Source organism: Nicotiana attenuata, unplaced genomic scaffold (genome assembly GCF_001879085.1).
Source record: "Nicotiana attenuata strain UT unplaced genomic scaffold, NIATTr2, whole genome shotgun sequence".
In the NCBI taxonomy this organism is placed as follows: domain Eukaryota; kingdom Viridiplantae; phylum Streptophyta; class Magnoliopsida; order Solanales; family Solanaceae; genus Nicotiana; species Nicotiana attenuata.
Window position 1 is genome coordinate 27,847 of NW_017675796.1, and position 15,232 is coordinate 43,078.

At 36.3% G+C, this 15,232-nt stretch overlaps 1 protein-coding gene and 1 pseudogene across 1 annotated transcript in view; one reads left to right on the forward strand and one right to left on the reverse strand.

The window, feature by feature from the left end:
- Window positions 1-374: 374 nt before the first annotated feature.
- On the forward strand, window positions 375-4,081 carry LOC109220449 (annotated as a pseudogene).
- Window positions 4,082-5,063: 982 nt separating this feature from the next.
- LOC109220448 (L-arabinokinase) overlaps window positions 5,064-15,232 on the reverse strand; it is a 14,533-nt gene continuing 4,364 nt past the window's right edge. Inside the window, exons 10-28 of the mRNA XM_019384920.1 lie at window positions 15,125-15,178; window positions 14,942-15,044; window positions 14,753-14,862; window positions 14,472-14,648; window positions 14,167-14,339; window positions 13,902-14,070; window positions 12,908-12,991; window positions 12,224-12,349; window positions 11,717-11,847; window positions 11,556-11,637; window positions 9,912-9,999; window positions 8,817-8,860; window positions 8,621-8,716; window positions 8,466-8,542; window positions 7,342-7,539; window positions 6,744-6,909; window positions 6,457-6,528; window positions 5,702-5,905; window positions 5,064-5,365 (exon numbers count right to left, since the gene is read on the reverse strand). Of these exons, the coding sequence (XP_019240465.1) occupies window positions 5,243-5,365; window positions 5,702-5,905; window positions 6,457-6,528; window positions 6,744-6,909; window positions 7,342-7,539; window positions 8,466-8,542; window positions 8,621-8,716; window positions 8,817-8,860; window positions 9,912-9,999; window positions 11,556-11,637; window positions 11,717-11,847; window positions 12,224-12,349; window positions 12,908-12,991; window positions 13,902-14,070; window positions 14,167-14,339; window positions 14,472-14,648; window positions 14,753-14,862; window positions 14,942-15,044; window positions 15,125-15,178 (2,277 nt within the window). The 3' untranslated portion in view covers window positions 5,064-5,242. The remainder of the gene's footprint in view (window positions 5,366-5,701; window positions 5,906-6,456; window positions 6,529-6,743; window positions 6,910-7,341; window positions 7,540-8,465; window positions 8,543-8,620; window positions 8,717-8,816; window positions 8,861-9,911; window positions 10,000-11,555; window positions 11,638-11,716; window positions 11,848-12,223; window positions 12,350-12,907; window positions 12,992-13,901; window positions 14,071-14,166; window positions 14,340-14,471; window positions 14,649-14,752; window positions 14,863-14,941; window positions 15,045-15,124; window positions 15,179-15,232) is intronic.

Genomic DNA, 15,232 nt, shown 5'->3' on the forward strand with positions numbered 1-15,232 from the left:
CCACAGTTGTGCTTGTGCACTGCCCCGAACCTTTCAATTGTTATTAGTTTGTACAGTTGTACTTTGTATTAGTTATTAGTTTTATTACTTTACAAGTGAAACTTTCAATTGTACATGTGCACTGTTAGGCGTTAGCTAGCATTGATTATTTAGCGATTATTAAACCGAAACCGTACCGAAACCGTATCGAACCAAAATAAAAAAAACCGAACCGTACCGAAATATTTTGGTATGGTATTTGGTATACACAATTGATAAACCGAATACCGAAATACCAAACCGAAATTATTAAATACCGAACCGAAGTACCGAATGCCGACCCCTACCCAGAAGCCAGAAAGAAAAAGAAAACAAAAAACCAAATATCTTACTTTATAGACGCAAAAAGCAAAGTCAAACATTGTGGGGAATCAGAACTCTAAACCCACCAATGCGTAAGGCGTACATAGTTTGAAATCAAACATACCATTTGATTTTGCCTGGAAAGTAGTGGAGAGGAGCCGCTAAATGGCGTCTGCCAGTAGTCCTCCATCACTTTTCAATGTTTTCGTCTACGGCAGCCTTTTAGCTGACGACGTCGTTCGTGCCCTCCTCAAACGGGTCCCACCTTCTTCGCCTGCCATTCTCTACAACTTGTTAGTGTTCTAATACCATCGATAGATGTGGCATGTCGCCTTTTTTTAATACCCTTTTAGCTTATGTGTGTAAAATTGATGCTGAAATTGTTTTTCAGTGGATATATGGGATTAGCTTTTCTTAAGAAATTAAAACCTAATAGTATGTGTTGGAGTTTCTTATATGCTTGAGTATAGTGCTAGTTTTTAGATGAATTAAGTAGAAGATTGTGATTTTAATGTTAATTTCATCTGTCTCATAATCAGAGTTTCAACTAATTTTATGCTTTGTATTCTGTAAAAAATGTTGTACTTTAACATAGAGGTGCTTCGACATTCCTTCTTAGTTGTGATTAGGAGTGAGAAACGGACGGGTCTGGTTGGATATGAAATGGATAAATTATCCGACCCGAATCATATTTAATACGGAAAAAAACGGGTTAAACTGTGGATAATATAGTTACCCATATTATTCATGACTTCTTGGATATGATTTGGGAGAATTACTCTATCTCCCAAACTTGGAGAACCCCCAATTTGAGGCTTTACAAATGTAAAAGTTAAACTCATTGGTTGTCCATTTGTTACTCATTGGTTATCCATTTTCTATATGGATAATATGGTTCTTATACGTATTTGACCCGCTATAAAAAAGTTCATTATCCAACCCATTTTTTAGTGGATAATATGGGTGGTTAACTGTTTTCTTTAAACAATTTTGCCACTACTAGTTGTGATTCTTGAAAATGTCATATAGTTGTTTCAACCATTATTACATATATACGTCTTTTTGTTCTTTTCTGGGAGTTCGTAAATACTTACAGTGTAGCTTTTCAAGTACTAGTTAATGAGATTTTGGGTTTTTCAATTTAATTTTTTGTGTATATATGTTATTGTCCTATTTGCTCGTTGCATTCGTTGTTTCTTTAAGTAATAGAGTGATAGATTTTTCTAATATCTTGTAGGAACTGATTCTGTTGCTTTGCTTCAGCCATAGGTTTAGCATCAAAGGGTGTGTTTATCCTGCCATTCTACCCGTAGAAAACAAGAAAGTTAATGGCAAGGTTTGTTTGACATTTCCCACTTATTACCCTAGAGAATTGGCTATGCTTATTGATACGTACAGTGTCATATGTACTAGCTGTTCCAGACATGCTAAATCACTGAATTATCTTCTAAAGGTTACCTCCAAGCATCTTAGCTATTCAGCTATCATGTGAACATAATCTGATGAATGAATTGCAAAAATTACTGTTATCATGTGATTTTTGCTGCAAAATTTACTTTTTTCAGTGAACATATTGGTCATCTCCACATTTTAAATGCCCAGGGACTTCTGCCTCTATTACAAACTACAAAGTCTCCAGACATAAGCTGGGTGCATCATGGTTTGATACTTGTAATATTTTCAAGCGAGGTTAACATAAGTGAATTGATTGATTGTGGAAATCCAAGATTAGCAAAAGCGAATTCACTTTTGAAATAAACTATGGGACATAATTTTCTTGTTAAAAGTGAAATCATAGCCAGCCTGTTGGTTTAGTTCTCCTCTCCCTATAACATTGGGTAAAAGCATTACCTGAACCCAGTGGCTTGCTGATTACGGTCACTCAGTGTATAGCTTATACATCCTAGTCCATTCCATAAAATTGAAGATTTGGTGGGTGAATGTGATGACTGACCTCCATTATAGAGGTCCAGGGACTCCAGACCAATGCCTGTACTATACAATTATAAACTAGAAGTAACAACAGTTACTGCATGCAATGCCTTGTCATTGAGACCTCAATGAAAAATATAAAATCTTACCTCTTACTCATCTTCTGAATGATATGTTCGTTTTGACAAAATGCAGGTGCTTTCAGGCATCACTGTCCCTGAATTGGATATCTTGGATAAATTTGAAGACGTTGAGTATGAAAGGAGAACTGTTGATGTTTCCCTGACGGTATTGATACACAAAGTTCCAGAGTTCCTGTAGTCCTTTAGTTGCGTTCTTGTTATAGCAGTGGCAGATCACCAGAGCATTACAAGACTATTGTAGAGCTTAAAATATACTCAAACTCTCTATCTCAAAAAGCTATTTACAAAAAAAAAAAAAAAAGAAACTCAAAAAGCTTTTTCCAAATGTTGTCCAAATGGCTCCTAAATTTTTGGGTTCGATGGAAAAATCAAGCTATTTCAATTGATGGGTGCTTTTTGGCGATAAATGTAGATGCTTGAGGGCCTAACACCTACAACAAATACATGCTCTTTACTGCAGCGTCACTGTTCACTTGAAGTGCTCATCCAGCACTTCAGCGAGTAGTGATCTGCAGAGTTTTCATCGAAATTAGGCTGTCATTTTCTTTTGTTTTGGATATAAGTCTTAAAGATCATCGCATGCGTTTTTTATTAGTCACAATTGTATAATTTCCCATTCGAAATCTCAGAGTGCTTGATCGCCCTTTGAGTAGTTCTACCTTCACCTGTGTCACCTTTGTTTCTAAAAGTTTCTTGGTTGACTAGGAGGCAGAAATCTAGTGTGCTTTGGAGGTAGGAGTTTCAGGTCTTCTATTTATTAACCATCGATGATACAACTTCATAGGTATGATGATCAGCTAGTCATAGTGATATCGTTGCCATTGCTTTTTAGTTCTTATTAAGAATGTTATGGTTGGCATAAATGTCGCGAAGTGGGTTTGCTTCATCCAGATCTCCCACCTATGTCAGATATACTTTTGGCACTTCTGGCCTCACACAACACTATTGAGTCGCATGGATTTCAGTTTTCCAATTTTTAATGTATTTATCTGGTTCACAATAGGTGTCTTTGCTTTTTGCAGGACAGTTCCGATACATTAATGGTTGAAGCATATATTTGGGCTGACCAGAGTGACCCGAATTTGTACGGTGAATGGAACCTTGAGGTAATCTGAGATCTTGTATCAGTAGCTTCTTTTCTTAACCAAGATTGCGTATAAGCTAGTCCTCATACTTTTATGTTCTTACGGTAAAATGCTTCGAAAGGAATGGGAACAGTTGCACAAGAAAAGCTTCCTTAAAATGACAATGGAGTTTGTGGAGGAAGTGGAGCAACCTAACCAAAGTGGCAGCACATGAATCCTACTATAGGCAGGATGAAAATATGTCCATGGTTTGATGTTTTTTCATGAACATCGAGTGCCCAATGATAACCCCCTCCCAAAAAAAAAAAAAAATAAAGAAAGAAAGAAACGTCTGGATAAGTAAACATAGAAAGAGGAATTCAGTTTGGACAGGATAAGTACTGTTAGTCTATTGCTTCTGTTGTATTACAAGTAGTGGTTTCCATTGCCCTTTCATTTTGATTGTGGGATAGGGGGTGATAGCCCTTTGATCTTGTGAACACTTCATATTGTCATATGTACGTAAAAGTTTCAAACCATTGGTGTTATCTGTGCACGTACACAATCTATAAACATGTGATTGATCACATTTAGCATTTCTCCGGTTCTAATTATTGGCTTTTCAAACTTGTCATTTGCTTTCTTTTCTTTGGTTAATGTATCCCAAACTTATAGCATTAGAAGAATCAGTTAACTTCCAAACTTGACTTGATGTAATTTTGGATGAGATCTTCAGTTTTGAATCATTCTACATAATTGAGTTTTCGCTCGCCCCTTCTCCCTTCTTCCTTTTCTACATACTGTCCTCGACTTTGATATAATTTTGAATGAGATCTTCAGTTTTGAATCATTCTGCATAATTGAGTTTTCCCTCGCCCCTTCTCCATTCTTCCTTTTCTACATACTGTCCTCGACTTTGATGTAATTTTGAATGAGATCTTCAGTTTTGAATCATTCTACATAATTGAGTTTTCCCTCACCCCTTCTCCCTTCTTCCTTTTCTACATACTGTCCTCGACTTTGATGTAATTTTGAATGAGATCTTCAGTTCTGAATCATTCTACATAATTGAGTTTTCCCTCGCCCCTTCTCCCTTCTTCCTTTTCTCCATTCTACATAATTGGTTCCCTCTCTAGTTTCTCTTCTCCCTTCTTTTTTTGTTACTTAGTTACTACACCCGAAAATCTCACTCTTTGTCGCATTGTTATTTTAAATTTTAATGGTTGATTTCCCTTTTGAAGTCAATAAGGGATATTTGTTGATAAAAATATAAATTATTTATAAGGATATAAAATTAACTTTTAATGATGCTTACAATTAGCTTCTTTCAAACAAAACTGCTTCGTCTTATTTTTCCTTCACGTCTAAAGAAGATGGCAATCAAATTGCAACCGTTTTAAACATTCCCACGTAACATTTAAAAAGAGCAAGTAGAGAGAATACTTGCATTACATCTTCAAGATAATCAGTTCTGTTTAAAACTTCTCAGAAAAGTTAGAAGATGCGCCGTAAAATGTTAGAAAGTATAAAAAATTCCAGTTAGTTCAAGGTCAGACTTAAAAGTACAACTCAGTTCGAGGGATCAATTTATCAACATATTTTTGCATTTTATTGAAGATAGTAAAAATTCTTGTCATGTACGTGAGTCCGGAATAGAAGCTTTAATATAGTCGAACTTTCACATTGATTTTTGCCACAAACGACTCTTCTCTAATATGATTTCACAAATGTTGTTAATTTTTTGTCCTAATAATGCAGAATCTAATTCTGCTTTGGAGGGTTGCGACGGCGAATTCTTAGATAGCCAAACTTGCCAGCCCCAGGAGATGAACCCTCAAAGAGAATAGGCAAATATCCTGTTGCAGCTTTGTATCTTCGCTGTATCTGCACATTAAAAAGAGTTGGAACAGCCTCATTATTCTGCTTAAATAAGTACTATTAATAAGACAGTTCCAAAAATTCACAAGGAGCTCATTTAGCTGAAGAAAAAATCTATCATCGAATACATTTTCGCATTTCACAACTATCCTTAACCACATTCTGTTTCTAACAAGTGTACTATACTTAAAGAATGCCCATATTGGAACAAACATGACAATTGTATACTTTTCTTGAATTGGGGTAAATAATGAAAGGTGTGATCCAAAATATGTATCAATTTTTAGTGGAATTTTGAAGCGACAGAGGAGAAAGGTAGCCTTTAAAAGAGAGGGACATTACCTCGAGAATTTGTTCGCTGCTCTTAAGTGAATTCCTACCAATTACACAAACAGTTCCACCAGATCCCCCACCGGTAATTTTAGCACCATACAATGTCCCTTCTCCAGATTTTGATGCCTTACTGTGCTGCATTTCTTGCACTAGTTGGACGAGCCTATTGGTTCCATCCGAACCTAGTCCACAATCACCATAACTGTAGTGGCACTGCAAATAAGGAAATAAATATACAATGGATATGGCAGCTTAATACAAAAAATCTGAGCTTTCGAGAACATGTTTGCCCCTTTTTAACATAGGGAGAATTATTAAACAGGGAATTCAGGAGTTTCTATATCATAAGAAACCCAATATATAAATAAAAATTAGTTTCTGAACAAGCTTTTTGTATTAAAATTCAATTTGTTGTTCCTCTGGTTTATTTGAGGAACTGGGGTTCTCTCCAGATTAAGGCTATAAGATTGTCGCCAAGAATAACTTCAAGCAACCCTTAAATGAGACTTATTGACAAGGGAGATTAATCTTTCTTACATTGAGAAAACATGAATTGGGAGATTAATCTTTGTTACATTGAGAAAATGTCTAGCTTTAATGTTCTATTATGCTTCAATATTATGCTGGTTACTAATTCTTCCTTTGTTATTGCTTCTCTTCGAAAATACATGGAGAAAAGCAGTAGTAGAGAAAAGCTACTTCTGATTGCCATTCCCTGTTGAAACTTGAATACTGAAACTCAAAATGGAAATACATTGAGATACCTGATACAATAGTTCTCCAAGAGCGTTCAGTTGATCATCTGAAGTCGCAGACGTTAGCAGTGCTTTAAAGGCCTGTCATCAATATTTCAAATCATCAGTTAGATCACATATATTCGTTCCATTGTGTTGAGAAGTAGTTTAATCCAAAGACAACATAAGAAATACAGACACCATAGTCTAAAGACAATAATTAGAAGAAATAAATAGTAAAATTGAAGATTAGGATATAAAGAAGAAAATTAGTTGTAGATGTGCTAACTACACATGATCAATTGAAGAAAACCAACCTTCACACGGAAGTTCTCGTAAATAGGGTGTCTGGCAGCAGCTTTGATCCCATAATTACGCATCTTGTCAATTGTTGTTACCGGGTCACGGTGGTCAGTGTACTTTTCAACAAATGACTCACCAAGTATAGATTCAGGAAGCATCTTGGCGTACATAGCCTCGTATCTACAATAGCAATACCATTTATGAATTATTACAAGTCAAGAGACCGATCCGATTGGAACAGCCACAAACATGCCCCAATAAGTGGCGTTCTTGTTGTTATTTGTATCAACAATCTATCTTTTCCTTTTTCTCCATAATTGAAGTATGAATGAATTTAACATGTTTTTCTTTTTGACCAAGAAAGGAATATGGATCATTACCTCAGGGAGGAGAAAGGGAAGAATAGGGAAGAAAGGGATCAGTATGGTAAGTTGGCGCATGATACCACAATAAAAGATGTTGTTCACAGTTACAAGGGAGTAACATTTACGGAAAAGAAGTGAAAACAATCAACAGTGCAGAGGAAAACAGGGAGAAGAGGAGAGATCACATGCATTAATCAGAATGAAAATGAAAAATTGCTCTCCTTATTCTTCATATCATGCTTTATACCTATGAGGTGAAAGGTTGCATAAGTAATCTAATGAAGCTTCAGCTTCAAGTAATTCGACACCGTCTTCCTCTGATTCATCAGGGTTACTACCATTCGCTAACCGGGACTCTGATAATAGTGTTGATGCAATAGATTTGACGATCTCTCGGCCCATAAAGGCACCAATCCTAACGGATCCATAATCTGCACCTCCAACACTGCACAGTGGTGGCAAATCTTAACACGTGGACAAAGAAGGAGAAGAGTGTATATTTGTGTTTTGCAAATCAACAGAACATAAAGTGACTCAGTGGTAACAAGTAAAAATCAATGAAGCTTAAGAAAGAGTTGGCAACTAGTCAATACATTTAGTATCTATGTTTACTCCTGTAGCTGTTCTTGAAACAGAACATATTTCCCTCAAAATTTTGACCATCACATGCAGCCACCGTGAAGATTTGCTTTCTTTTCCTACTAATTTTATATTATGCTTATGTTTACTTGCATTTGGACTGAAATTCAACATTCCAAAGGCAGTCCTATAGATTTAAAAGCTTTCCTTGATCTGTGGCAGCTTGATGATTCAATTTTATCAAGTATTAAGAGATATAATAATGTACTGTGAGATTGAGAGGATTGGTATCCTCAGGAGGACTGTGCATATTCATCCGCTTTTTTTGGGAGGTGTCTGCCCATACAGACTAATTCAAATCTTGTACTTTCTTTTCTAGTATAATTCTCATACCAGTTTCAAATCTTGTACTATTGCATATTCATCTGCATTTTCCTAATGTTTTGACAACAAAGTTGGACTCACTGGCCTTATATTCTCCAACTGATTTGGTTTCTTTCTGAAACTTAAAGATGATTATCACCCATCTCAGTCATGATAATCCTAAAGACATGAAGAGCTTTAACCAAAATAGACACAAGGAAACCAATTTTGGGAAGTTCAGTAATTTCGACAATAAAGTTCAATGGAGCATGCATCTTTAGTGCAAGAGATTACTGCATGAGCTCAAAATCAGCTTCTGCAGAAATGTGCAAAGTATATAAGCTGGGAACCATTAACTCGGATACCTGAAGCTAGACAAACAGGGTTACTTTTCTTCTGAAGAGGAAAAAATAACATTATAGCTGATACCTGTGCCTTATTCCTGAATCAATTCCCCATACTCTTATATGACCAGGAATATCCACTAGACCTAGCACCTCGGCAGGCTGAAACAAATGGGAACAATCTTAGTCATTTCGCTAAATGTCAATTCAGTAAAATTTATCTAATTATTGGGACAGTACCTGACAAACCATTGCAAGAAGTTTGTTGGCTTCACCACATGCAGAAGTCATCTGATCCATTACCCCACATGGTGCTCCAACAACATGATTTTCTACCTATTACCGAAAGACTGACAAATCAGGTGCTGAACTAAAGTTTAACGTCAAACACTTGGAAGATAAAAATCATCAATTGGAAGCCCTAGAAAAATAATACCTTTTGGCACAGTAAGGCAAGCTCCCTTGGGCTAATATTCAACCCTGGAAAGCAAGATTATGTTGCATTATCAAGAAAGCATTCAAATTGCTGAGGATCAGTTAAACGAAGCTTATACATCACTGGACTAAAGAAAACTTTTAATTCTTTTTAAAGAAATTAATGAGAGTTTGTTCCCTTGTTATCGTGCGTGGTGGTGGTCCAGGTAGAGATCCATTACTAACTCATGATAATTTGTCATGAAAATAGGAAGGCAGTGTTATCTTAATCTGAAAGGGACAGACAAGATTCAACTAATTTTCTTTTCCAGGTTGGTCAGATTTTCATGACCAAGTTCACTTCAGTATATCTCACTCAAAACAATTGCTTGGTCCATTCTTTATACTGCAGCCCTTGTCCTTAGGACCATTACTGTATTTGTAATTACTTCAACTTTCTTCTCTCTTCTTTCTCTTCCGTGTTCACTTATACTGACAACTACACCCTTGGCCAATATAAAATTGTGAGCTGATGAAGAATTAAGAGAGAACCGCTCACAAGTTCCAGGAAAAATCTAAACAGCTATGTCCACTGAATGAATTTAAGGCTAATGAAAGAAACAAGGAATTACGGGAATTAGTTATTCAGAATCAAGCATAAGGAAAGAGAGTCTGGGGCAAACGAGGCTGTTATAGAGAGGTTTGACTATACAACTTACCTTTGTCCAATGTGGGACATCTTAATGTACGCAACATTGTCTAACTATTTACATTTAGCTATGTAACAAGTGCTTTGATGGCTCCTAGCTTTTTGGAAGCATTTTATATGCACTAGGTTTTCCGTTTCCGCCTATTTTCGTTTCATTTTCTTGTTGTGCTATTAAATCAAGGGGAGTGGGTGAGTAGGACGGGGGTTTCAAGAAATGGATCTACATCAGTTAGCTAGATATAAAAGTCAAGAATGCTTAGAGACCATCCATATGTGCGCGCTTACCTAGTAAAAGTTAGTATGATATGGTCAAGTTTATATGTTTCGTCTCGAGAAAAAAGTACATATCTCATTATAACATTTGCAAAGTTATACAAATTGAAGTGTACAGGTGGAAAGAGTAACTACCATGAGCAGCAGCAATGGCAGACATGCTAGCAACCTCCACAGATGCAGAGGATGACACACCTTTTCCTTCTGGGACAGCAGAAGAAACCTGCAATTTCATAAAAGAGTGTCATCATATATTATTTCCACCTTGCTTGTTCAAGTGCAACTTGAAAACTTGAAGTTTGATAATAGAAGAGACCTTTCCTCAAATTTCACTTCATAACATTAACCTCCCTTGTGATTTACTATATTACACTTACCTCCCTTTTTTTAAATCAGGTTATTTCACATACCTCCCTTATTTTGATTTCTTAGTACTAATGTCTTAATCTATTATAAAAAATATAATACAACTAATTTGCCCTTTTCTAATACAACTTCAGTCGTTGTCGCTGTTGTTAGTACATCCCACAAGCACCTTTCTAATTATTCAATGGCATTTCCGCTGTTGTTACAAACTTTGAGTGGCAGTTTAAATTTTGTGCACTATTGGCCGTAGACAGGAGATGACATGGCTTCAAGTTATCGCTGCCGGAGAATTTTAAGAAGGTGCTTATGATTCTTCCTCTTTATATGCATAAAAGGCACTTCACACTTTCTGAAAAAATTTAAAACGTGGAGCTAATATTTATTGACTAACCCATTTCTTTTTCATTGAATTCTTAAGAAAAATAAATTAAATAAAAGATTATATTAGAAATGGAAAATTAGTTTTTTAAGCAAAATATTATTTTATTGATGCAAAATATTATGTCCTGACTCCTGACTAATTCTCCATTTTTACGACCTTTACCAGAAATGGAAGGTTAGTCAGGATATAATAGTTTGCATCAATGATAAATAGGTTAATGGAATTGTTACAAGAAAGTCAAAACAGGGGACTGTAAAGTGTAAACCACATGGGAAGCTAGTATTATAAGGCGAACTTCAGGGAAGGTCTCTAAAGTAATTTCTAATTTTAATGTGCAACAAAATAACTGTCTTGAGACAGTACAAACTATTTGCCTCAAATAATATTATCCAGGAAATAAAGGTATCGGACTGTCAGCGGTATCCACGTAAAAAAGGAGTGAAACTGAACAAATTACCTAAGTTAGTAACTAGGCTGGTCTACCAACCTATACATTGCTGAAGCTTTGTCGCAGATGCAATGCTCATGGAAGGCAACCACAACAGAGAGTTTGACAGGTCAGAAAAAAATATTGTGTGAAATAGTGAGTTTATGACAATATGAGTGGATATTATGGAGTGGTATAATCTTTTAGTTACCAGAAAGTTCAACTAGAAAAAGTTTTCAGGATGAAATTATGTTCACATGAAATGGAGACAAGTACATAAGCAGCACATACTATCAGGATGTTAATGGAGATGTTCTTTATTCTAATGAGGTGTTAGCAAAAATCAAACATAAACTACTTTAAAAGGAATACAATATGGAGTAAACCGGGGTAAATAGATGGTGCCATTGAATGGTGGTGCATAGAGGAGAAACATAGAACTGTCACCTGTAATTTCAGTTATTAAAGAAATAGATGGAAAGCAAACAATTTCCAGCTAGGAAGCAAGAAAAAAAAAAACAGATCAAACTAAAATGTATACTTTTTCAAATCATCTAGGCATAATAGAAGACGACAAGGCAATGGGTAATGGAGTTGGACTGACCAGCAAACTAATGCTATTCTCAAAGCGTATGCCAAGCTCCTTCATCAAAACTAGAACTGTGCCAGCAACATATGCAGCCCATCTAAAATTGGGTTGAAGTTAGTATAACATAAAGATAAGACAGTCAAGTAGGGAAAATGCAGAATGAGAGAATGCAAAACCTTTGGGAAGGATCTCGGGCAAAATACTGCCTCGCTTTCTCATAAGTTATGGGTTCATCCCCTTCCAAGAAATCTGATAAGTCCATGTCAAACGTTGGACCACGGTTGCTTAGTTCTGACCCATATGACACCTATTGCGTCACAAATCAGTAAAGCTTCAAGAGAATTAATGATAATGATTGCAATCAAAACAGCTATACTCTTGAAATTATTTTGATTCCTGATATTGAGAACTTCAAACACCTTGTTTGCTACCCAATCCCACATAGAAACAGGCAAAAACTATCACATCTACCAAGTCTATATCACATTTCAAAAAGAAAAAGACTGTAATTTCTCATTTCTGTCCGTAAGTGGCGAGAGATTCTAGTACCACCTCAAAATTGCACTTACAACCCGGTCCCTTCAATTGAGGTTAAAATAAACGAGAAAGCTAACTTCACCGAGTCACCAGCTTCAACACTAATATATACTTAAAAGAAGTAACTATTAGTGAGAATTTCATACAATTTGAAGCACAGGGGTAGGGCCTTGTCCTCTGGCCTGCTGCCGAGCCAAAGCATGCTTCCACAGCCTCTGTTTGCTGGGGTGAATCTTTTGAACAGCAACATGGCAGGCTTCTCTAATTGGCATCTGTAGAATGTTTCACAGCAATTCGAGAAGTGAGAACAACAACACTAAGTGAACAACAAAAGTATTACTCTTTAAACTTCAGCGGACTACGCTTAACCAGTCAAGCCTTTTCAGAAAGCATACATGTCATGTATAAGTGCCTGGGAAAGCTTCAATAAGTATGCATACGGAAAAGGTAAAGAGATAACACTAAAATAGACAACAGGTAGGCAAACAAAGAAAATTGGAATATCTGAGTTGTGGAGTAACAAAGTAAGAAGTCAAGAAATTGAGGATTAATAGGTACATTTAATATATTTGTTTTAAGACAACAGACAGATGCATGGTGTCTGGACGCAACAATATAACTAACATTTAAAAGGCTGGTTTTGAATTATATTCAGAATGCAAAAAGGGCGGTCAGAAAGCAACTAAGTGGTCAATGAAATAAAAAACAAACACAAATTAGAAGCTGAATTAGACAACCTAAGATCAAGCTACTAGTTTGGTATGTCTTTATACCAGTTAGTCTAACAAACAAGAATAGGCATTATTGTAAAAGAAGTAATGGTAGGATACCTGTAAAACAAGGCTTCCAGAATAGTCAGCAATTCCGCCCATCACATCTAGCCTTCCAGGTGCTCTTGCCACAAAAATGTCTTCCTATACAGAGAAATTTTAGGCGAGTAAGCCAAGTATGACAGAATTCTTCAAGAAGATTAGGAAAATTCACCTTTAAAAATTAAAAGAAATAAAAGGCAACAACCATCACTATCTTTGACTTTTTAAATCATTTCTTATTATTAGTTTTAAAAATCTTTTTTCATAACCGTCGTGTCCGGGCTAGTTTGCCCGCACCTAGTTTATAAAATCTGGTTAGCGATAATATTCATCTAGTCTTATCTTCTTATTTGGAGATAGAGCTACACTATTTTAAAAGTTCTAAGTTCAGAATTCCCTACCCTATAAATAAGACTCTCATGGACTTCTTTCAGGGACTTAAGTAATATTGGATTGATGGATTTGGTACTGCAATTTCTGTTCCTCTTTAACACCCTTCTTCCTCCTCCCCTCTCCCACATTTCCCTTCTCTGTTTCCCTCCCTATTCTTCTCTCTCTCATTCTCTCTTCTCGCTCTTCCTTCTTGTCTCTCTCTGTTTCTCTTTTTTCTCTCTAATACTTCTATTATCTCTCTCTACCTCTATTTATTTGTTTATCCCCATTCTCATTTCTTCTCTTTGACTTTCCCCTTCCCCTTTGGTGTTACACCACTTCCGCTTTGAGGCATAATAGGCACAGCTGATTCAATGGAACAATGCACCATTTATATTTGTGCCCGAAATATTAAATGACTCAATGTTGGATGAAAAAGCAGCATTATGAGTTCTGCTTCACCTCTATATGGCAGTTACAAGTTCCTCTTTTCTTTGGTTCTTTTTTACTTTCTTCTCTCTTTTTTTTCTTTTTTTTTTTTGGGGGGTGGGGGGTGTTGTGAGGATGAGTGGTGACAAGTTGCAGGGTTAGTTAACCAAATAAAATTACATAACAGAGTTTGGCATGAAATGAAGAAGACCTCCCAATTGAAAAGACCAGCGGCAGCTTTCCGCTCCCTAATGCTGTGCTTTCCTGTTTTAGTTGGGGAATCAACCAACGCATCCAATCCTGCCAAGCTCTTCAAGAAACTCAGCGTATCTGACAGACCAAGAAAATCTCCATGGAGAATTTCAAAGTCCTGAGGATATCTAAAAGATAAGAAAATCAAAAACATCAACCCTTATTAACACTCAGCACTTATTCTGTTAAACGCTGAACAAATGGGATGTAAGAAGAGAATTTACGAGTCTGTTAGAGAGTTATTTTCAGCTGTTACAGCAGTAGGTGATCCTGTGCGAAGACCAAGTTCACTTTCGGCATTTGCATACCAATCTGGAATACAGAGATCTCTACCAGGAACTCTTTGCAATTGATATCCAAGAACTATGGCATCACGCAGTCTTCTTGGCCCACTCAGCTAAAAGTCAGATAAGAGCAAATCTCAGTATATAAGTACTGGGTACACATTTATTAGTTTAGCTACTGGATTATTCTTAATCAAAATAGACAAAATGAGGAATTATTTGATTTATGAATACAACAACTTTACCTTGTCTAATGTATAGTTTTTACCATAAGCTGTATCCTGTAAAATACGAGCTGCAACTTCACCACCATTAGTTCCGCCTTCGTAGCATGGGTTCAGAGTCATTGCACGTTCAAGGTAAGGTCTCCAATGTCCAGTAAGTAAATCCCTTCTGATCATCTCAACACCACCTTGATAGTACTATTATTAAAATTATAGGCTTTAACTCCAGTATATCTTCACAAAAACCTTGAGGTAACAAAGAAAAACAAATAAAAAAAGAAACTTCTGCCAATTTACTCTACCTCAAGCATATTTCTCAGAAATGGTTCTTCATTAAAGTAGTCTCTACGTACAAATACAAATGGTAACTTGTAAGCCAGGGCCTCGCTAACGGTACCATATCCAATTTTTCCTGGAAAAAAAGACCATTCAGAAGGCTTTATTGGAATAACTTTTAACTTTTTACCCAGCATTTCAGTGATGCAATTTACCTAGCATGCAGTCTGATGCGGCCATTATATCCGGCGTATATGCATTTTTTGCAAGCTTTATGAAATTTGGAGGTAGTTGCTGGCTCTCAGAGGCACCACAAACCTGAATTTAGACAGGAAAGATGTTAAATTAATCATGCGAGGAAATACTACATTGGCTTGAAAATTCAAGAGACCATATACCAGGCATAACCATCCAGTTGGTAAGTACTCCTCCTTCAACTTCCAACCTGCGGGCTGCAAATGAAAATAGGAGCATTATTCGAGTATCAGAAGGGGAAAAAAAAAGAG